General features: G+C 37.0%; 1 protein-coding gene across 1 annotated transcript; it reads left to right on the top strand.

Annotated features, from left to right (window-relative positions):
* Positions 1 to 22214: 22214 nt before the first annotated feature.
* On the top strand, positions 22215 to 24026 carry LOC105055579 (lysM domain receptor-like kinase 3). The gene has a single exon (XM_010937434.4). The coding sequence runs from the start codon at positions 22333 to 22335 to the stop codon at positions 23593 to 23595; it is 1263 nt and encodes a 420-aa protein (XP_010935736.1). The 5' UTR covers positions 22215 to 22332; the 3' UTR covers positions 23596 to 24026.
* The last annotated feature ends 1483 nt before the right edge of the window (positions 24027 to 25509 follow it).

A 25509-nucleotide genomic window follows, 5' to 3' on the forward strand; every position in this document is an offset into this window, starting at 1 on the left:
TAGTTTTATAATGCAATGAAAACATCATCATCTGTAGGGTATATATCTCATGTTTCAGCGCCTACACCACCACCTAGAAGTATAATTTTGTACAGGATGTTCTGATTTTTAATTAGGCTCACCTGTATTGGAAGAAGATGGGACAGCACTCCAAACGTCCATCTTCACTTCAACCACTCCAATCCTATAAGAGCATCTGCTTCTCTCTATTATTCAAGTAAACAGATCTAAAGACCCCGAAACCAATTTATTTGGCAAAGCTCATCCCCTTGTCCCTGTTACATCCTCGACTGCTTCCATATTCCTACTTCAGGCCTCTCCATATGGTTGCTTTTGGTTTAACAAAGTCTCATGCTTTCCCTCAGTAACTTTCTGCATCCAATCTATTTAACAATTATCCTTCTCTATTCCATCATTTGACACTATATTTCAATTAACAAGCCCAAAGGCCCTCTATGCCACTCAAAATGTATGAAATATAAATTGTATATGCAGCTGATTTATAAGAATTCAACATTCTTTGCTTGAAGTGATATGAGATAGTATATGCCAACACTTCTAATGCATATCAATATGATTGATGGTAATTTTTCAATGATGAAAATGTCCTTCTCTCTTTATAACATTCTGTGAAAAAATTATGACATCCAGTGTAGAAAGTCAAAATTTCAATGTAGAATGTTATAATATCAGTACAGGACGTCATAATTTTTTCAGAAGAAAAGAGATATTTTCGTTATTCAAAATTTCAAAGATAAAAATATAACTGTAGATATTAAATAGACATTAAATGCGCATTGAAAAATAGGACCACATGGTCTACCAGGACGAAGCAGTGCACTCCACATCAGATTTTCTATATCGCAGGTGGTGCACAAAGAATTTCGCTCGAGTCGAAAGGCACATGGGCCCAACTTATACCACTTGTCTCTATGTATCATAGAAAAAGAGTAACTCTGTATGCACCGCATATGGTACAGTAAAATTAATGTGAAGCATATTGTAGTAGTCGATTGCTTCATATAGTACAATTAATAATGAGACAGACATTTAATACCGTATAGCTTTTTTTCTCAAATTTTTTTCTAAAGAAAATATCTTTTCCTTATATAGAATAAAAAAAGAACAGTATTATTATTTTCTAATGCTTTGTATGAGTTCTTGTGAATATATATGACATTCTGAATAATATATATAACTTTCTGTATCTTTATATGACATCCTAAATAATATATATGATTTTTTAATATCTTATATAACTTTCTATGAATATATATGATATCCCAAACAATATAAATGACTTCTTGTGAATATATATGGCATCTTAAACAATATATATGAGTTATTGTGAATATATGTGACATGCTGAATAATATATATGGCTTCTTCATATCTTATATAACTTTCTGTCAATATATATGACATCTTGAATAATATATATAACTTCTTGTGAATATATATGACAGTCTGAACAATATATATAACTTTCTGTGTCTTTATATTAAATCCTATTAGTTATTATGACTTTCTGAACAATATATATAACTTTCTGATGCCTTATATGGTTTTCTATTGATTATAATAACTAATAGGATATTATATAAAGACACAGGAAGTCGTATATATTATTCAAGCTATCATATATATTCATAGAAAATCATATATATTGTTCAAGATATCATATATATTCATAGAAAGTCATATAAAATATCAGAAAGTCATATATATTATTCACGATATCATATATATATATATATATATATATATAAGAAGTCATATATATTATTCAAGATGTTATATATATTTACAAGAAGTTACATAAGATATTAGGAAGTCATATATATATATTGATCAGAATATCATATAAAGATACAGAAAGTCACATATGTTATTTAAGCTGTTATATATATTCATAAAAAGTCATATATATTATTCAAGATATCATATATATTGATAAGAAGTCATATTAGTAGGATTGAAAATGGACTGAGATGGATTCAGCCATATCCCTATTCAAGCCCAACCTGATACTTTTTTTTCAGCTTTAGGCCAAGCCTAGGCCCAAAATTTTTTAAAAGACTCAGGCCTGATCCCGGGCCCGAGCTTGGTCCGAACCTGAGTGGACCAGCCCATGATCCATATCATCCCTCTTCTCTCTATTAAAAAAAAGAAAAGAAAAATCCTTAGCCCTAACCCATTTCAGCCATGATGATGATGAGGACTGGGTCTCCGACGATGGCGTGGAGTTCCTGGTGGTGCCGCACACATTGTAGCTCCCTCTGACAACCTCCAGTAAAAGAGATTTATATAAGATATGCTTGGTGACCTCCCACTCCCTCTCCTCGATGTAGCTTTGCATCTCTCTCTCAGCCTGTCCTTCATGATTCGATCCTGGATGTCTGCATGTAGAGCCTCTGTCAGCTCCTTCACAAACTTATGCACCACCGCCTTGATCCTAAGCAACATTCCTCCATCCCACGAGTCCTGCCGGTTCGATCTGATGGCTAAGACCTAACACCTAAGACTTCGATCCCTTCTCCTCTTAATCTTCTAGTTTTCGCCAAATTTCTCGGTTCTTCGGTGAGAATCAACGAAAAAAGCCATGTTTGTCGGCTAGGGTTTCAAACCATGTGAGAGGCCAATGATGGAAGTTATTATGATAGTCTGACCTCCAGAGCCGATCGACATGGGTAGCAAAGAGCCAAGCAACGAGAGGCAGTAGAGGCTGCGGTCGAGTGACCGACCGTAGGCCTCGCCAACATCGTCGAAGAGCTCGACAGAGAGCTCAAGGTGACAGGTCGAGAGAGTGGGAGAAGAGACTTGACCAGGGTAAATCCTGGAGCATATGCATGGTGGATAGTGCGCAATTGGGAATTGGTGAAATACAAGAGGTAGCATGGCATGTTATACACCGTGGGATTTGTCAGGCTGAATTTCGAGTTGGATTTTGGACTCAAGCTCGAGTCGAGCTAAAGATATACTTGAGTCCAGCCTGAAAGATAAACGGAGTTTATAATTAGGCTCAAGCCTATCCTGAACTATTTCAGGCCTAGTCCGAAGTCGGACCAGCCCGAGTCTAATTCCAACCCTACGTATAACCCTACATATAAAGTATCAAATATCATATATATTGTTCAGGATGTCATATATATTTACAAGAAATCATATATATTGTTCAAGATATCATATGTATTCACAGAAAATCATATAAGGCATCAAGAAGCCATATATATTGTTTAGGATGCTATATAAAGGTACAAAAAGTCATACATATTGTTCAGAATATCATATGTATTTACAGAATGTCATACAAGGTACCAAGAAGTAATAATACTTTCTTGCTTTGTTTTATGGAGGAAAAAGATATTTTTGTCTGAAAAAATTTGACAAAAAAGTTACACAGCATTAAATATCTATTCCATTATTAATTGTAATGTATGGTCTAATATGATTAGATGGTGCACTCTACGTTAATTTTGTTGCACCACACGCGGTGTATAAAAAATTTCTTCATAGAAAAGTGATTCGTTAGAACCATTCTACCATGTATATATTGGACCATCTAATAAAATATCAACACATCATTCATTATTAAAAATTTTTTTTACTGTTATCCAAATTTAATTAAAAATTTTGAATGAAAAATAATTCAGTGTTGATCATAATTAACTAGCTGGCATCTTTTGTTATATTGGATAGAAAAAAAGTTATTTTTTAAAATAATATATTATTTTTTAATTAGATAATCCTACGCACACACGATGGAATAGTTGCAACCAATTATTTCTTAAGCGCCGCATCTGGCACGAGCTGCTATATAAAATTATTAGGAAAAGATCCAGTGATGAATGAAGAGATGATTTGCCACGGTACTCACCTGAAAAGGATTTGCCATGCAACTTGTATCTGAGCCCTTACGTATGGATGATGGTTGAATAACGGGTGAGAAAAGTAATTTACTTGACCAGTCAAATATCTCCTTAAAAAATAATCAATAATTTTATTCTATCATATTTAACTTGGATAATTTATTCCAAAGAAGATGAAATAAGATTAACTATTCATAGCCCTGTCTCTTTCTCCTTTTCTTTTTTGCTTTAGCAAGAATCCCACCTCACTCACCATTACAGCTCCCAACCAAATACTGAAGAACTTTATCCGTTTGTTAGCCAGGTAGCATATGATTATATCCTTTTAAAGGGTAGTTAGCCATTCAGCATATTAATGTAACTAGGTTGCAAGTGAATCGAGTTGAATTATGGACAGGCACAGTCTAGATCCAATCCATATTGGAATCAGATCAAAAAAAAAAAAAAAATCAAACTTAGTCTAACTCTATTCATATTGGATCAGATTGGATTTAATATTAATTTATTATATAATTTGGTTCATAATCACAAATCATTATAATTAATAACATAAATCATTGGCAAATTTATATCACCAAAAGGAGAATAATTTTTTATATTTAAGGAGGGTTTTGAAATATATAGTATACTAGCTTTGAATATATTAAGTTTAGATTGGGAATTTTAGGATCCAAATCTAATCCATATCCAAAAATGATCATAATTTCGATTAGATCTGATTAATATTGGATCAATTCCAGATTCGAAGCAGATCAACCCAATCCTCTTGTAGCTCTAAACACAATCTTAGCTTCAAGGTCTAGTGTGGTAAGAGGGAACTGATACGATCTAAGGTTTGTGAGATTTAAGATGTACTAGAAGATGATTCATCAGACATGTGTTAATACTAAGCATGATGATGAAGAAAGTGGTGATGAATACTAATTCTAAATGGAAACATAATATGAAAATGATTCAATGGGACAGCTACAACTCTTCACACCCTTTAAAACACTTTTCCTTCTTATCACCTTCTACTTCCCTCTCTTGTAAATATCTCATGTAACCTTCTTTCCTATCAATAAAATTTGGGGGTTGCTTCTGGCAACTCTTATTTCCATCAAAAAAAAAAAAAAAAAAAGAGAGAAAGAAATTCATTTGATGCTAGACCAGGCAGAGAAAATGGTTTCCATCAAGATAAGCAGTGAAATAAGCTATGAAAGTTAGACACTCGAGCAACGCTGTGATGTATATGTATAGGCATATACATATATTCATGAGATTGCATATATAGATGATGTCATTAGGGAGAACAGCATACCTATTAGCATGGTAAGCTAGCTTTTATCATATTTTGATAGATAAGCTTTAAAACGTATGCACTCTTTTCTTGTATGTATGTATAAACAGAGTTATAAAATAATGTATGGATTATTTGCATGTATATTCTTCTATATATATAAAATTATATAGACATCCTTACAAAATTACTATTTGTATGTATATTTTTATAATTTTTTTTGTATATCAATCTGTTAAGCGTATTTCAGTTATTTCAATTTTAACCTTTCATTTCTTAATAGCATTGATAGCATGGATACATATGCAAAACAAAAAAGCAAAAGGAAGAATATATATATATATATATATATATATATATATATATATATAAGGATAGATTTGGATAAGATCGAAGGAATTTGGGCTCAGACATGGTCAAATAAAAAATAGATAATAGGGATCATACATCTATGATTCAGATCGTTGGATGTGATCTACTATATCAAAACTACTTATAAATCAAAATTCATATAATTTGAAGACCCCTATCCTATGCATCAAGTAATCAAAAAATATATCTATTTTAATTTTATTTAGACTGTCTAATTTTTGACTATTTAATGCATATGTTAAGAGTTTGCAAATCATATAATTTTTTATATACAAGTAGTTTTGAGATAATAGATCATATTCAACGATTTGGATCATTGATGTAGGATCCCTATTATAGAGTTTTGATTTGATTGGATTTGAATTCAAATTCGATCGATCTGATTCTAATCTAACTCATATTTATATATATATGAATCAAATTTTTTTATGAGGGTATACAAATAAATAGTAATTTTACGATAATATTTGTATAAATTTAGATATTTAAGAACATATACGTGCTAAAAAACCCATAATGTATCCACCAAAGAAAGAAAGGAACAAGGAAAGAATAAATATATCTATAACCCTTGGGTCATTAGATGCATCATAAACCCAATCCTAGCTCAAACAATGGTGACATATTTATCTTCAGTGTAATCCTTCACATAGCTGATTTGGACGTGCTTTTCAAAAGCTCGCACGCATGGCCCTCCACCCAATCCCATTCAGGTCCTTACTAAAGACTTGACTCTGACTAGCTGGCTCGCTTGACGCCAATCAAGCCGGTTCTCAGTTATTCTAGGATAGGCTAAAATATTATGACAAGATTCTCTCCAATCTAATTCCAAATCCTGACAGTTATTGTCCAGGATTGAACATTCATATGAAGCAGACAAGGTTTGGTGGTCCTATGACTGTGAAAATACCCTCTAATCAATTTTGTTTAGGGCCAATTCAAATACCTTTCACCCATTCCAACCCAACGCGAATGATCGTGGCTAAACTAACAAGTCTAATAAATCTACCGCCTACCCTCCACTGATAATAAGTTGAGAAGTACTGGTCATGGAAACAAATTCCCTTGTGGAACGGGAATGCAAAGACGGAAGTGTCAAGAGCATAATCTAATTTGGTTGGTCATGAAAATAAGAATTGATAACTTACATCATGTATTCGAATGCGATCATGCATCACGTCAAGCATCTCATTTTATTTCAGAAAAATTATCTATAGATCTCTGGATGGATTCGAAATTACTTTTTAAGTCCTTAGACTTTTCAAATTGAATAAAAAGTTTCTGAAATGTTAAGAAGTTATTTCTAGATCCCTACCATCTACACAGATTGGTTACACAGGTCCATGTTCAGGTTATACGAATTTTTGTTCAAGTTACACAGGTTTATGTTAAGATTACGCAGGTTACTTAGTTTCAATATCTGATTATGTGCGTTCATGTTCAGGTTATACAAGTATGTACTTTAGTTATACAGAAATAACTCTTTAGCATTTCAGGAACTTTTAATTCAACTTGAAAAGTTCAGAGACTTAAAAATAATTTTGAGTCCATCTAGAAATCTATAGATAATTTTTTTAAAAAATTTTTGTGAATCAATCACCTAGCATATGATGAATGAGATCGGGGTGCATGGCCACGTAGCGCATATCGTGTAAGACGCAATTTTCCGTGAAAACATACAAATTTCCTCGAAGTCGCCTGGCTTCACACTTTGACCTGATTCCTTCGACCGCAAGCAAGTCTCTACAAGCATTATTGTCGCGAATGTAGACCAACATAAAAACGTGGCAGGCTAGCATCTCGGTCTGGTCATTAGCAGCTTCTCACGTGAGGCCTAGACATGAAAGAGGCAGAAATAAGCTGACCATCTACTCTAATCCGAAACCGTTCCACAGCCCACCCGTCGTTCCCGCCTCCCAATAAAAATGGTAAAGCTGCTGAATTTCCAATGACATGGATGACACGAACATGGCTCGACTCATCGGAGTTGTAATTTTGCACCTGCTGCACTTGGATGTGTTGGGATAGCCCAAAGATAGTTTCAGACTCGATCCCAGTTAAACAAGGGTTGTTGCCTTGTTTGAATCTAAGCTAGTAATGACTCAAGTCTCAGATCTTACGGCAATAAAATTACTATCAAACTATGTATGTAGTTGATTGGATTGCTTCTTATGTTGTTCATCATTTTGGCAGCATCACATGAAACTCTTATCTCCATGATCCCTATGGATGGAATAATGGGATCTTTTACATGTGGATGCCTTGATTGTATGTGCACTAGAATGATATGATTCATCTGTTTCACCAAAAAATAAAGTTAAGTTGACATTAAACTATAATTTGAACGAATCTATTTTCTGCAGCATGGGCAAGGGATAGGAGTTGGATTCCAACGGGTGTTGACCCTCCTTTCACACTCGCATTACTTAGCAACCTAAGGTTCCAACCCAAGTGAAGAGAGGGCGGTATAGAGCAGAGGGCGGAGTTAGATCCCCTCCTCAATCCTCATTCTGTATGAACTAAAACTAATAAAGTTATTCCGGTCATATTTGAATTCTAAAAGCAAGTGGGTTTGACGAGCTTTGAACCGAGGACCATTAAGGAAGGAAGAGTCACAAAGCTAGATTACAAGCTTGGTTATGAAGAAAGATCTAACTCGCTTATCACTAAAACAATGGCAGGCTCAAAAAAAACAGATACCATGAAGAAAAATTTTTCTTGTTACATTTGACCCGTCTATCTTACGTTGAGGTTATTGCACCATGCGACGACAAAAATAGGTCTTCCGAGCCCTCCAACTCTTAATTTTTCTCCCCACAAAAAAATTTAGCCTGACATTAATAAATGATTGAAATTGAGAGAGATGTACTGAAGGTAGATGAAGGCTTTCAGTTGATAACCCACCAGCCGTCCTAATCATCTGCTGTTCAAAATCTTGAAATCATCATGATGGGAAGCTCCATAGTTTCTCCTGCCCTATAGACCCAAACCCCAACTTAGGCAGCACGGATTTGGACTTATACACCTAATTGTGCATCCCCACCGAAAGTTATCTCCAGTATCTGGCCGCCTTTTTTGATTGAAGAGTATATCGATCATGCATGAAAAGTTCCACCCTTTCTCCTGCCCTATGGACCCAAACCCCAACTTACGCAGCACGGATTTGGACTTATGCACCTCACTGTGCATCCCTAGCTACTGGCCACTTTTTTTGATTGAAGCGTATCTGGCCATTCATCTCATACATTTCTTAATTTTCTATCATTTTTTAGAAAAATAAAGAGGTTATTTCCATCCTGCCATGCAAGTGCAGGGAGGACTCGAAAAACTTCTCTTTCCCTCTCCCTCCCTCCATACGGCCTCATGGGAATTGCAAAACGGATGCATCTAATAATTAGAAGCATCATAACTCTTTATGTAACCAGATCTATGGTGACACTAATTTTAGCTCTTAAAATTGCAATGCGCGCATGAACAATTTAATCATGGTTGATTTAAGTATGCTGCTCAAAACTGCTATCATATTCCAACCCATCCCATTCAATTCCGGTTGCCAAGGCCCTTTTTTTTTTTTTTTTTTTTTCAGCACAAGAAGCATCTCAAATTTATATATAGACACAGTAGAAGTAATAGTGTGAAAATAACATGCAACCCCTCAAACCAGCCCCCTGAACATAACTGAATATAACAGTCTATCCATACCTCTGATAGAGAATATTAAATCAAGCCAATTCTTTCCCGATCAAGGATTGGCCAGAATTTCAAACCAAATTCCCCTCCAAATCATGTGACAGCATTATATCTCAAATCGACTCATTCGTTCCAAGGAGTTAACATCTCATTGATAAGGTTGATCAACTAGCACTAAAATATGCCTCCCAAATGAATCTCGCTGAGGGCCAATTCAGCTAGCTTTTACCAACTCCAATCCAATGCGAATGATTAGAGACAAAAAAAAAAAAAAAAGTAATTATAAAATAACTCAATTAACCCAATAACTAGAGCCAAAACAACTCAAATGGATTTGCCAAGTGAATTAAGTTGATTTAAGTATGCTACGCAAAACTGCTAACTATCATATTCCAACCCAACCCATTCAATTCTGGTTGCCGTGTGGGTGTTCAAGAATTATTTCAAATTTATGTACAACCAAAGAAGAAGTAACAATCAGAAAAGAAGAAGCAACCCATCAAACTAATACCCTGAACATAACTGAATATAGCAATCTATCTATAGAGAATATTAAATCAAGTCGATTCTTTGCCGATTGAGGATTTGCTAGAATTTCAAACCAATTCATCTCCAAACCATAAAACAGCATTTTATCTCAAATTGACTCTTTCATTCCAAGGAGTTAACATCACAGATAAGGCTGATCAACTAGCACTAAAATATGCACCCATTGAGGGTCAATTCAGCTAGCTTTTACCGACTCTAATCCAATGCAAATGATTAGAGCCAAAATAAGTATTCTAAAATAACTCAATTAATTTGAAGCCAAAACAACTCAATTGACTTGCCTCGCGTCCGTCAATGGCACATAACCCCCCATCACGAATACGCAGTTTCCTCATTAAATGGTGGGAAGCGTGGGGCTTCCTGGTGCGTGATGCGTCTCCAAGTTCAAACCCTGTGATGTTACAGCTCTGCTCGAATATTTTTACCACCTCCCCTGTTAGTCCCCACGTCCATTTTGTCATAGATTGTATAGAATAAAAGTGTGGGGCCATCCTTCCTTCGTAGTATGTGAGTCAGTGGTCCGGGAGTTCCTTGTCATCAGTATGTCAGCTGCTTTTGTGGGAGTTTGAGGATTATGAGCAACCATTCGTGCTACCATTCGTAGAGCCGTGGGGACCGGCGCTGGAGCAAGGCCGCCACCTATACTGAAACCGGCACTCCTCCGGGAATCACGGATCCCTGTGTATCCCCATCAGAGCTGGGGCATGTCGATGGTTTAGGCGAGGCAAGTGGTAGAGACTTGGTCCTTTTGATAAAGATGGCTTGCATAAGTTGGCAAAAGACACAAGCAAGTCGGGAAAAGGATCTATTATGGACGACTATCTTGGTCTCCATCGACTATATCCTTGATCTTTATAGAGGATTCGGGCGGCTTGATCCTCTATCGATACAAAAACAATAAGAGGTTAGTCCTAATTGATCTGAAGGAGTCAAACGTGGAAATCCAGACCGGCTTATCTGCTTCAAAGCTATTACCCCATGGACGGCAGTTCGTATCTTGATTATGGTTGAGATTGAAGGTTAGTTATAATCGACCTGAGGAAAATCCTTCATAAAAAGCAGCTACTCCAATTGGGAAAGAATCTGCCACCTTCACGAATATGAAAAGTTTGGATAAGAAAGGAGATTGCCAAGATCAAATCACGCTCAGAGTGGAAACTAACAGCTGGCTCCACATCACAAATACGGAAGTGATCATAGCCAACTTAATCCACGCATAATATTCGAAAATCGATTAGTCTCCGGAATGTGCACAACTCTAAGTCCCCCTCTATAAATAGAGAAGAACGGGAACCCCAAGATAAGCTCTTAAAAGGTCTTTCTCTCTATTTCTGTTCTTCATCTCTCTATGATTTGAGCATCGAAGGGTCTCATCGGAGAATACTCAGGCCAAGACTTTTCATAAATCTTGTTCCAGCTTCTGGCATCCTCCATATCGACCCCTCAGTTTTAGCCGAAGATTGGAGCTCTCTGTCTCTGCCAAGGAGATCCCATCGGAGGAGATCATCTCGGACCTCAAGCATAGAATTTGGCAACAACAGGATCCAATGAGGATAAAGTTATTTTGTTCATGCTCTTTTGGGTTCTATTCACAAGCATTTGCTTGAAATGATGTCATTTCTCGTGACTTGAGCAAAAAGATGGAGATTTTGAATTTTATTAAATTATTTCTTAAAAAGTAAGATTTGTAAATGATAGAAGGTGGAGATTAATCCCTTCTAAGTAAGTCTAGCATTCATCTCTTTAACGATCTGTGAACATAAGATTGTCATGTGAGATAAATTTAGATAAAAAATTTTATCAATACCTTTATTAGTTAGCTTAGAAGAATTGTGCTTTAGTAGAAATGAAAATTTGAGAGTATATTAGTAATTTTATACTTGTAGCGGATAATATTAGAGCTTGAATGGATGTATGGGTCACATTGCAATCAATTTATTATTTTTAGGGTCCAGTTGATAAAATTGAAATATTTGAAATATCCATGCGAATCATGAAAACTTGAAGGGATATTTGTTTTATTTTTTTCAAAATACTATTTTCAATTTTAAAAAAGAGTCAAAGACATTTTGAATTTAGAAGTAGATTCATGAAAAGTGTTGTTACGAGACTCAAAATCTGAGATTGAGGCAGATCGGACGAAGCTGAGTTGGAGATAGATAGTAGTCCGATCTAGAACACCTTCAAAAAGTCCTGCAAAACAAGTCAAAAATTAATGGGTATCTTTTGGTTCTTGACCCTCTGATGCTTAAGTCAGTCTTGAGTCCGAGAATAGGTGGTGGAAAAGAGTAGTAGAGCAAGAAGAGGGTTTATGTGGAACTAGAGAGATTAGACTTTGTAGGAACTAGATTCTTTATTCAAAAACTAACAAAATTTTTACTGACAGAGTCTCACTCTAGTTTGAACTTAGAACTTATTAGAGGAGGATCTCTGATCCTCTATTTATAGAGGGGCAAAAGAGATCATTACAGAGTTTATTAGACTGTTAGAGGAGTTTGTTAGACGATTAAAGTCAGTTATAAGTGAGCTATAGTATAGCTGTATGTATTAGCTGAAAGTGAAAATATATTTAGCTGTATCGATCAACAGTGTATGAGATTGTGGCCAGCTGTCCACATGGATAATGAGCTGGAATACAAATAAAAGATAGTTGCCGCTGAGCTGGATGATAGCTGTCAGATAACCATCCGTACTTCTGATGGCACGTCGATAATAGACTGATATGAAATGACTGATATCAATAAATATCTGAACTGAAAGCCATACCTTAAGTGTCAGCAATCAGATCAGTGTGCAGCCGATCTGATCCAGAAGTAGACTTTGATCAATATAATTCTCAGATGATTCTCTTTGATATTGCTACATGCCAGAGATGGCTTTCTAAGAGATCGGTCTTCTATTTTTCGATGAGATCGACTTTATAATGATTTCAACCTTCCGATGAGGTCGGCTTTATGATGAACTCCACAGTTGAGCTTCACATCGGTATTCTTATTAATCTGAAAGCTCCTAAGTCCCGAGGACATCAGCTGAGATGGTATAACTTCATAATACTTATCTCCCACTTTTGAATTCGAGGAAGTTACTTCGGACGAAAGAAATAGTTCATGAAAAAAAATTTTAGCTTGTCCGAAGTGACGAATCTATGCCATTTGGTTCTTCAAGTGAACCACTACATCTTTCTACTTGAACTCGGAATAGACAAGTCGGACCTCCTATATGTCTGATAGGATTTCAATCTTTGGTACCTCATTTTCTTTTCTTTCAAGGACATACTATCTGAGAATTTAAGTCAAAACTTGTTAAGTTGATATTTCACGATGTTCAATATTTTTTGATGAGATCTAACCTGGAGATCGAATATTTCACTTTTGATCTTGATCCTATTAGAACTTTGGTCTGAGCAAAACTTTAAAATTTTGTGAGGTTCAATCCGAAGATCGGATATCTCATTTTTAATCTTGATCCTTTCAGAACTTAAGCTCGATCCAAAGATCGACTTTTTATCTTAGTCCTTTCGTGACTTAAGCTCGATCCGAAGATCGACTTTTCCTCTTGATCCTTCGAGGCTTAAGCTCGATCCAGAGATCAATTTTTCTTCTTGACCCTTTCGGAGCTTAAGCTCGATTCAGAGATCGATTTTTTATCTTCTTGGCTCTTCAGAGCTTAAGCTCGATCCGAAGATTGACTTTTTATCTTCTTGATCCTTCGAGGCTTAAGCTTGATCTAGAGATCGATTTTTTATTTTTTTGGTCCTTCAGGACTTAAGCTTGATCCGAAGATCAATTTTTCTTCTTGGCCCTTCGAGACTTAAGCTCAATTCGAAGATCGATTATTTTTTTTGACCCTTCGGGATTTATGTTTGATTCGGAGATTGACTTTTTATCTTCTTGATCTTTCAAGACTTAAGCTCAATCTGGAGATCGATTTTTCTTTTTGGCCCCTTGTGACTTAAGCTCGATCTAAAGATCGATTTTTTTATTTTTTTGGCCCTTCGAGGCTTAAGCTCGATCTAGAGATTGACTTTTCTTCTTAACCCTTTGGGGCTTAAGCTCGATCCAAAAATTGATTTTTTTGTCTTTGATCCTTTCGGAACTTAAGCTCGATCTGAAGATCGATTTTTTTCTTAAATAATACATGATGTACAAAAATGAGCTACATGGAGCATTTTTATTGATAATAATTTTGGAGATTTTCAAAATTTTTAAAATGGAGAATAATATACCCATCCAGATTTTCAATTCTATAAGCTTCTGGGTGAATTACATTAGTGATTCGATAAGGTCTTTTCCAATTTGGAGCAAGTTTACCTTGTTCATTTGGTTTAGAAACTTCTGCTCGCCTCAAGATGACATCACCTTTTTGGAACAACTTCGGTTTCACTCAAGCATTATAATATTTAGCAACTTTTTGCTTATAGGCCATCATTCTGGTACAAGCTTACTCTTTTATCTCCTCGAGAAGATCTAGATCGGTTCTCAACTAATCACAATTGTTTACTTCATAAAAATTTCTTATTCTATTAGATGGTAGACCAATTTCAACTGAAATCACCACTTCGGCTCCAAAAGTAAATTTAAAAGGAGTTTCTCCAGTTGAAATTCAATATGTAGTTCTACAAGCCCATAGAATACTATAAAGTTCTTTAGCCCACAACCCCTTTGTTTTTGTAAGTCTTGTCTTTAAGTCTTGAAAGATAGTCCTATTCGTGACCTCGGCTGCACTATTTGATTGTGAATGCCCAACAGAAGTAAACCAATGATCAATGTGAAGTTTGAAATAAAATTCTTTAAATTTGGGGTTGTCAAACTGTCGATCTAATAAATATCCGAGATAAACCAAAATGATATATTATTGATTTTCAGATAAAATTTTGCATCTTTTTCTCAGTAATTTAAGCCAAAGGTTCCACCTCACCCACTTCGTGAAGTAGTCAATGGCTACCACTAAAAACTTCCTTCGACCTACTACTACTAGGAAAGGCCCTAATATATCCATTCCCCAAATTGCAAAGGATCAAGATGTAGTAATAGAAATGAGTTTTACAGCAGGTTGGTGTTAGATATTAGCATACCTTTGACATTGATTGCATTTGTTGACAAGATCGACTGCATCCTTTTAGATGGTCGGTCAGTAATAATCTTGTCCAATTACTTTATAAGCAAGCGATTTACCCCCCAAGTGATTTTCACATATTCCTTTATGCACTTCTCGAAGTGCATAGTCAGCTTCATATAGATTCAAGTACCAAAGTAAAGGAAGTGAATAAGATCTTTTATATAACTGATCTCCTTGAAGAACATACCACGGAGCTTGACTTTTAAAACTTCTAGCCTTAACGGGGTCATCAGGTAAAATTTTCTTAGTCATATAGTCCACTAGGGGGTCAATCCAACTTGATTCATGATCGATCTAAAAAATAGGGAGGACTTCAATGTTAGGCTTCTCTAATTACTCAATCAAAACCTTTTCATTAAATTCTAAGAATCTCGATATAGTAAGATGTGATAAGACATCAGCTCAAGAATTTTTCAATATTGAGATTTGTAGGACTTCAAGCTCTTCAAAATTTTTAGATAATTTTTTTATATTTTATAAATATCAAGCCATTATGAAGTATTTAGCTTCAAATTGACCTCGTACTTGATCGATGATAAGCTGTGAATCAATAAAGACCTTCAGCTTTTTGACTCCAAGTTCTTTCGTCATCTTTAATTCCACAGTCAGAGCTTCATAATCAATACCATTATTAGAAGTGCTGAAATTGAACCTTGGGGCTTGCTCGGTATAAATCCTTTAGGACTTGCTAGAATTTAACCAGCATCATTTTTTTGAGAATTTGAAGCTCCATCTATATGTAGGATCTAGAATGAATCATTATTAACATCTTCAAGATTTTCTGAAGTTGATCCATCATCGAAAATAGTACATTTCATAATAAAATTAACTAATATTAGGTCTTTTATTATAGATCGAGGTCAGTATTGAATATCAAACTCACTGAGTTCTATAGTCTATTTAGCAATCCGATCTGATGTATCAACTCATTGTAATACCGATCTCAATGGCTGATTAGTCAACACAATAACTGGGTGAGCTTAAAAATACGGTCAAAGTCATTGGATCGATGTGATCAAAGCATATATCATCTTTTCAACTTTTTTGTATCGGATCTCGACATCCTGCAATAATTACTTATGAATAAATTAGCCTTTGAATAACCATATCCTCCTATATAAGAACCGAGCTAACAGCACTGGGTGAGATAGATATATACATGAATAATTCCTTCCCTTCAATTGGCTTTGAGAAAAGAGGTGTAGAGCCAAGATATTTCTTTAAATCTTCAAAAGCAATTTGGCATTCCTCTATTTAGTTGAAATTTTTAATCTACCTAAATATCTTGAAGAATGAAAGATACCTTTCGATCAATCTAGAAATGAATCGATTGAGGACGGCTACTCATCCAGTGAGCTGTTGGATTTTTTGATGGTAGTCGGGCACTTCATCTCAAGTAATGCACGAATTTTCTTAAGATTTGCTTCTATTCCTCTTTGATTTATGAGAAAATCAAGAAAGTTACACAAGGTCACTTCAAAAGTATATTTATTCTGATTAAGCTTCATTTGATATTTTCTAAGCTCCCTAAATGCTTCCTCTAGATCGATAATATGTCGATCTTTCTCAATACTTTTGACTAGCATATTATTAATATAAACTTTTATATTTTGATCAATTTGATGTTTAAAGACTTTGTTGACAAGATGCTGGTATATTGCACCTGTATTTTTAAGATCAAAAGATCTCATTTTATAATAATACAAATCTCTTTTAGTAATGAAGGCTGTATCTTTTTCATCTTTTGGAGCCATTCTGATCTAGTTATATCCTGAAAAATCATCTATAAAACTGAAGAATTTATGATCTGAAGTGACATCCACTAGTTGATCGATTATTGATAAAAAAAATTATCTTTTAAGCAAGCTTTGTTGAGATCGGTGTAGTCAATGCATATTCTTCACTTGCCATTAGACTTTTTGACCATAACAATATTGGCTATCCACTTTAGATAATAAGTTTTTCTGATAAATTCTGCCTACAAGAGCATATCAACTTCCTCATCAATTATCTTTTATCTTTCTGAAGTAAAACTTTTCTTTTTCTGCTGAACTGGCTTAAACTTTGAGTAAATATTTAATCTATAAATAATTACATCGACAGAAATACCAGGCATGTCGAAAGCCGACCAAGCAAAGATGTCAGTATTTGCCTGAAGAAAAACTTAATTATTTTATCCCTTAAATCAAATTTAATATTTGACTCAATTTGAACTATTTTACTTGGACGTTCTCACAAAGTAATAATTTTAAGTTTTTCAACAAACTCATCTCAGTTTTTTCTGACCTCGTCTATTGGATCTGGCACTTCAACTGGTGTAATTTTCATGGGCTGCTTTATCTTGGAGGCAATCATAAAGTATTGTCGAGCTACTGTCTGATCTCCGTATATTTCTTCAGTTCCTTTCTTAGTCAGGAATTGCATCAATGGATGATATATGGAGACAATAGCTTTGAGAGTATTAAGATCACATCGGCCAAGAATAGCATTATAGGCATATGGAACCTTAAGTATCACAAAAGTAATCTATATTGTTGACTGTTTTGATTCCTGCCTTCCTGTAACTGGTAGAGTAATCTTTCTTTCAATAGCTATTGGATTTTTCGAGAATCCGATGAACGGAGTACCGACCTGCTTCAACTGATCTATCAAATTTATTTTTGAGAACGCATCGTAGAGCAATACATCGACAGAGCTTCTATTATCAACTAAAATTTTTTTACATCATATTTTACTATTATCATAGAAATGATGATTATATCATTATGAGGGGTTTGAATCTCCTTTATATTATCTTCAAAAAAAAAATATTTTCAATCTTCTGTCTCTTAGAGGATGGATCATCAGTTTGTGGCGGTATATCAGATATCATATTGATGACCCCAGTCGTTGGTCGATTCTGATTTTTTGAATCATTTTTTATTTGAGACCGATATTCTACAGCTTTTGTTGGCCTCACAAATTTGTCGAGGTAGCCTCGATGCACCAAGATCTCTATTTCATCCCAAAATTATCTACATTCTTTAGTATCATGGTCATGATCCCGATGGAAATGATAGTATTTTCTTTTATTTTTTTACTGATGGAGCCATCATAGGATCAGGCTTTCGGAGATATCCCTCTCCTTCAATTTTCATAAGGATCTATACTCGAGGGACGGACAAAGGAGTGTAGGAATCAAAACACTGAGGTGGCTTCTTGATCTCGAATTTTTCTAAGATCGGTTGGAGCCTTTATTCTGTTGAGCTTCATTATCCTCTCTCAACCATTTCTTTTCATTTTTATCCTTTTTGACCTGTTTAATAATGGCTTCTTTTTCCTCAGCTTAAGCATACTTCCGAATACGATCAAGCATTTCATCATAGATGTCCGAAAAATTTTTATTTAAAGAAAATGCCAAGCGATTGCTTCGAAGCCCTCACTTTAAGGTAGATATGGCAACAACCTCATTCAAATTTTTAACTTCCAGAATGACTGCATTAAAACGAGCCACATACTTTCGAAGGGTTTCTCCCTTCTGTTGCTTGATAGAGAACAGACTGTCCGTATACCTCAAATGAGGTCGACTGTTATCAAAGTAGGTAACGAACAGTCTCTCGAGTTGCTTAAAAGAAGAAATGGATCTCTCTGGAAGTCCAAAAAACTATATCCTCATTATCTTTTTGAGAGTGGCAGGAAAGGCGATACATAGTCGGGTATCGAAGGTCCCTTGCAATGCCATGAGAGCTCTGTAGCCCTCAATATGATCGATTAGATCAGTGAAGCCATAGAATGATTCAATGATAGGCATCTTGAATTTTCTTGAGATGGGCTCACTCAAAATTTCTTAAGAGAAGGAAGATCGAAAATTAAAGCTATCTTTATTTTGAGATCGACCTCCTACTTGAATCTCGATCAGATACTTCTCAAGATCTTGAATCTTGTGCTCCCGATCATCTCCTTTCTGAACTTTTATATTATTTAGAGCAGATTCACCCTCAGCCTCATTATCAATGTGGTGTTCATCTTGATGGATGATTGATGGATGTGTTGAGAAACAACTTTCAGGAAGGTAACTTCTTTTTGTTGTCGCTCCTCATTCTTTTGAAGCTGTTGAACAGCTACTGTCAAGGCCTGAACCTGCTGATCAAGCAGGCTGAATTGTTGAGAGTCAACAGTGACTGTTTGTTGCTAGAAAGCTTCTGACGGAATGTCCAGAGAAGATGGAGATACTAAAGAATTGTTTGATACTCGTACTCTGACCATCTTTTCCATAAAAAAAATTAGTCAGCCCTTTCTCTAGTGCCAATTTATTATTGTGAGGCTCAAAATCTGATATTAGGATATATCGGACGAAGTTGAGTTGGAGGTAGGTAGCAGTTCGATCTGGAACATCTTCAAAAAATTCTGCAAAATAAGTCAAAAATTAGTAAAAATCCTCTAATTTTTAATCCTTCGATGCTTAAGTCAGTCTTGAGCCTGAGAATAGATGGTGAAAAATAGTGGTAGAGTAAGAAGAGGATTTATGTGGAACTAGAGAGGTTAGATTTTGTAAGAACTAGAGTCCTTATTCAAGAACTGACAAAATTTTCATTGGCAGAGTCTCACTCTAGTTTGAGCTTAGAACTTACTATGAGAGGATTCCTAATCCTCTATTTATAGAGGGATAGAAGAGGCTGTTACAAAGTTTATTAGGTCATTAGAAGAGTTTGTTAGACGGTTAAAGCCAACTGCAAGTGAGCTGCAGTTTAGCTATACATATTAGTTAGAAGTGAGATCATACTTAACTGTATCTATCAGCTGTGTATGAGATTGTAGCTAACTGCCCACGTGGCGAATGAACTGAAATACAATTGAAAGGTAGTTACGACTGAGTTGGATGACAGCTGTCAAATATTCATCCATACTTTTGATGGCACATCAGTAATAGACTGACGTGGAATGACTGATATCAATAAATATCCGAACTGATATCGATAAGAATTTTCACACATGTACACCAATATAAAATAATAAATGAGAAATCATCGAATGCCTTTGATTTAAAGAGCTTTCGTGCCATAAAACACTGTATTTATGCATAATAATATATATCAATTAATGTAATACTTTATTATACAATTATCTCAACATAATACACATCAGAATCGATCATATCCAGGTGCTCAGCTCTAAACTACAATAGCCACATTCTAGCCCATGGCAAGACACTAACATCGTGACTAGTCCTATGGACTACCACAATCATATCTATAGCCCATGGTGGGGTACCAACCATGGCTAGTCCAAAGGACCACAAGCGTTCAATCCCAACTACCACAACCACATTTGCAATCCGTACCAAGGCACTCACAGTGGCTAGTCTGGAGGACCACATGTGCTCAAGTCTGAACAATCACGGTCATGTTTACAGTCCATGGCAAAGTATCAATATTGTGGATAGTCCTGTGGACTACTATAACCATATTTACAGTCTGTGGCAAGGCATCAACAACGTGGTTAGTCTAAAACACCAAAACCCAACACACAGTCGCACAACTCAATTATAATCTTGTTAGATACTATAATTCAAGATCACGTTCTTTTGGCAAAATTTAATGCACATGATTTTCAAAATCTATCCAAGTTAGAATCAAATATTTCATGCAGAATCAAACATACACTTAACAATAAGTAATTAGTATGTAAATATCAAAACCACATAAATCAAAATCATGGATGTACAAAATAAATTTTTTTATATAAATAAGTGAATAATATCTAAAAATTCTTACCTCTATGGCCATCACACCAAACTCACTAGATTTATAATCTAAGTATTAAAAACCCTGCTCGATGTCTTCTTGTTCAAGAAATTGTTCTCCTACAGATCTAAAATTAATATTAATATAAATTTATGGTGTAACAATTATCTATCAAAAGCTTTCCATCATGATTCACTAAGGCTCATCAACCCATCTCCTGAATCCTTTTTCCCCTATAGACCTCTTGATCTATCTAAAAAATAAAATAATAAACAACACACTAAGGAAGATAGAGAAAGGATGGAAGAAAGAGAATAACTCTCTTCTTCTTCGAAACGAGGGCATCCTCCTTTCCCTCTTCTCTACCAAACACGACCACTGAAAGTTTGAGGCCGGTGACCCAACGGCCCTCAAAATAGTGAAGAGAGATCTCACCAATGGCCACGACCGGCAAGACAAAATCAAACCCACCCAAAGAGAGCTCAGAATAGGAGAGCCCTGTTCCAACCCTCAAACCGACGGCTCCTCACTATAAACCACATGATGGTGACTGCTGGCAATGAGAAAACAAAAGAGAAAAGAAAAGAGGAGCAGCTACTTTGGTCCGATGGCTCTAACGAGAGGAAAATTCGGCGATCCTTTCGGCTAAACGCAATGAAAATTCAAAGAAAAAGTTTGAGAGGTTGGTGGCAATTCCTCGAGAGATCAAGGATGGAACCTAAAGGAACAGCGGAGGTCTTCTTATAAAGATATTCTTTTGGTTACAAACCTAGTTTGGCTCGGATTAGATATCTCTCCCTTACTAATTTCATCGGACACGAAAGAGAAGGAAGACTCCGATTGGGAGTCCCCTTCCTTCCGCCAGCTCACGTGTATTTCGGTGGAGGTGGGCCTGTTATTCGGGCTGGGTCCGACACAAGTTTGGGTTATCACATTCCTTCCCCATGTTACAACAGATCAGGTTCAATCTTTCTCTCTCACCGGTAATTCTCAATTTCTTTTTCTACAAAACTTTGATTGACTTAAGCTATACCTATAAAAAGTTTAGAACACTTAGATTAATCAGAAGCCCTTTCATAACTATTTCAAGTTGACTTGACAAATCCTTGTTAATCAAACATTTTCATCCAATCATTTTTAATTTTATAATTTTTTAAAAAATAATTTTACTTGCAGTATTTAAGATCTCTCTAATTCCCCTTCTCTATTCCACTGCGCTTTGTAGAGTTTTTCATATTCTTTTCCCGTATATACTCATTATCTTAGAATTGATTTTTCATCATTTTGTACAGCATTTTCACTATAAAAGTCCGATCCATCCAAAGTTCAAAACAAACTCATCGAAGGGCACAACTCAGGGCCATATCCAACCATAACAAAGAATTTCCAAGGCTCAAAGCCATACATAGCTGCATTGATACCGGTCTTCAGTTTTCCTGTAGAGTCCACTTCTCCCATCGAAGGCTCGACCAAGACAAAGAAGGCCAAGTCATTTCCAACATCCCGTTGCAGAGGATTCCTCCGACGAGTGAACTCACTACCCTCGTGTCGGCATCCACGTGGACGTGTCAGACCCCAGCTTCCGTTCACACTCAAAAACCACCCAAGCCGCAAGCGATCAACCCCTTGGTCGCCGGGCTCGCGGTCTCCTTCGTTCCAATTCCGCCAAACTTTATTCCTCTATGATGGTTTCGAGACCTCCTCCTCCTCCACTCCTACCCCTCGTCCTCCCATGTGCAAGTCCCGACTCGCCGTCATGGCATCCCGCCCCACCTCCCGCTCCTCCTCCAGCGTCCCCATCACCGACTCTGGTGGCTACCCCCGCACCACCGCCTCCAACTCCTCCTCCCCCTCGGGTGCCTCGCTCGCCTCTAAGACCTCCTCCTCCGCCTCCCTCCTCGCCCTCCGCAACTCCCTCCAGGAGACCCGCGACTCCCTCCAGGAGACCCCCACCCTCTACCCCTTCTCCGAGATTTCCGCCGCCACCAAGAACTTCGTCGCCTCCTCCTCCTCCTCCTCCCGGCCCTGCTCCCTCCGTGGCAAGGACGCCGTCGTCTTCCGGCGCCCCTTCCGTGGCGACCCCGCCGCCCTCCCTGCCCGCCTCGCTGCCGTCTGCAAGAGCCACCACAGCAGCCTCGTCCGCCTCCTCGGCGCCTCCCTTGCCGGCGGCAGCATCTACCTCGTCTACGAGCACTCCCCCAGCGCCCCTCTCGCCGACTGCCTCCGCAACCCCCGCAACCCCAACTTCACCCCGCTCTCTTCCTGGATGTCCCGCATCCAGGTCGCCGCCGACCTCGCCCAGGGCCTCGATTACATCCACCAGCACTCCGGTACCATCCACAACCGCATCAAGGCCTCCAACGTCCTTGTCACCGAGCCCCACTTCCGCGCCAAGATCTGCCACTTCGGCGCCGCGGATCTCGCCGGCGAAATCCTCGCCGACGCCGGCAGGGAGGAGGCGGCGGCGGACGCGGAGATCTCTCCCTTGTCCTCTCCGTCCCCCAAGCTGAAAAGATCGGACAGCCGCCGGATGAAGATCGAGGGGACGAGGGGGTACATGGCGCCGGAGCTGCTCGCCGGCGGGAGTATCTCGCGGCGATCGGACGTGTACGCCCTCGGCGTGGTGCTCCTGGAGCTCCTGTCCGGCGAGGAGCCGATCAAGTACCGGTTCGACAAGGGGCACAATAGCCTCCACAAGGTCTCCCTCATCGAGACGGCGAGGGAGGCGATCGGGCCGGTGGAGGACTCCGCCGAGCATGAGCGGCGGGGGCGGGTGCGGCGTTGGGTGGACCTGAGGCTGCGGGACTCGTACCCGGTGGATGCGGCGGAGGACCTGATCCGGGTAGCTCTGCGGTGCGTGGAGGAGCAGGCGGCGGCGCGCCCGGACATGACGTTCGTCGCCGGTAAAGTATCTCAAATCTTCTTGCACTCCAAGGCGTGGGAGGAGAGGCTTAGGGTTCCGACGGACTTCTCGGTGTCCTTTGCTCCGCGGTGAGAATAAGCGGCCGGTCACGGTGGCGGCGGGGATGTTGACGGGAGTCACCGGACTGGATGAGTTCCCCTATTTTTTTTTTTAAAAAAAAATATTTTTAATTTTTTTTCTCTTGGCGTGTTCGTAACTGCGTTCAAAAGAGTTCATTATTATATATACCCTGGCTGGAAGACGCACAATGCAGCTGAGATCGCGTCTTCTGGTGAAATATTACACTGATAAAAGGATTAGGCGAGCAGGGCGTGGTTGTGGGACTTTTGGGGTCACCGCGTCATATTTTTCATTTTTCTGATATATACAGAAGAAAAAAAAAAGGGGTAGACTGGAGCATCCATCTGGCATGGTAGTGGTAGTTGTTCATATTCATGTTTCAGATGCTGTGCAAAGGAATTCTCTTTGATTTTAACCCCAAAAAGAAAGGGAATGTTCTTTTATCATTATTCCATACCTTATTTTATGTGTTCAAAAACCATTTGTGGTAGCATTAGATTTTTTTAAAAATTTACATTGTAGAGGTTGCGACATTGCAGGTATAGACCAGATAGACTATTATCCGTACTCATCCGATCCACATGCTTGTATCTGTTTTATGCTTCAGGGCAGGCTGGGATGAGTCGAGGCAAGTTGGGATGGGATGGGATGGGATGGGATGGAATCAGTTGAAGTCGGCTGGGGCAGATAAAATTATATAAATTATTTTTTTCATTCAAATCAAATAAAAAATATAAAAATAATCTTAGTGATCTCCTTAATATTAGGTAAAATAAGAGAAAAAAATATAGAATATAATAAGTTATTTTTTTGATGATAATAAAAACAACAAAAAAAGTATTATCCTCTAAGAAGCGAATTCCGGAGAGGAGCGATAGAAAGGACTTCAGATGCATGTATTTCTTTCTCTTAAAATTTATTTTAATTTTAATTATAAAAAAAATATTGGGATTTGAGATTTAGATTTTTTCTCTATTATAATCTTTTCTTCTCTCTCTATTATTTTTTAAGCTTAATTATTCAAAAAATTTTAAAAGTTTTTTAAAAGTTTTTAATTTCATCATGAATTTTTATTTAGTACAGTCAGATTATCAAATTTTTAAATTTTTTCAATACATATCATGTCTCTAATTTACATAGAGGTTGTTGTAACTGAGTTGTCATATGACACATATGACCTTCTTATACGGCTTTCTTTTGTTGATCTAAAAAAATTTTTAAAAGTTCTTCTTTTTTCTTTCTCAACGTGAGAAACTCTCTTTTTCACTCACCCAAGATCTCCTTTCATTTTTTAGCCAACAACCTCTTCTTTCTTAAAGGCATCTCCTTTAAACTACTTCCTTATGGTCAGAATGGGAAGGTAACCTCCTTCTTAATTGAAAGTCCCATACTTTAGACTTGTATAGGCTCTATATCTTTTATGCCTTTCTCAAGACTAGTCTTACGGGCTTCCAATCTAATCCATTTATTTCTTTAGATCTTAAATCTTTTATTTATTTATTTTTTTTGTTTAAATTAGTTTTTGACGACTCTCTATTGGTTGCTTCTCCCTACCTCATCCTACTATTTATATTATTGTTGTGTTTGTTTGGCAGAAGAGGAGAATGGTAGTGCTGGTTTGAAATTTTTCAAGTGGATTGAGAGCTTGTAAGGGAGATCAGATTTATAGGTTTGTCTTTTTTCTATTGATTTCTTCTCTTATGCTTCGTTCACTATGAGATTCTGATTGTTTAAACTAAATGCTTTTATATCAACTTCTTTTACTATATAAACAACTGTTTAAACTAAATGCTTTTATATCAACTTCTTTTACTATATAAACAACTTGATGCCACGTAAGTAAGCGACAAAATAATTCCATTATAATAGGACAATGGAAATTAGAGCCAGAATTTGAATTGAAATAATCTAATTGTACTAAATAAA

This window comes from Elaeis guineensis, chromosome 12 (genome assembly GCF_000442705.2).
Source record: "Elaeis guineensis isolate ETL-2024a chromosome 12, EG11, whole genome shotgun sequence".
Classification (NCBI taxonomy): Eukaryota; Viridiplantae; Streptophyta; class Magnoliopsida; order Arecales; family Arecaceae; genus Elaeis; species Elaeis guineensis.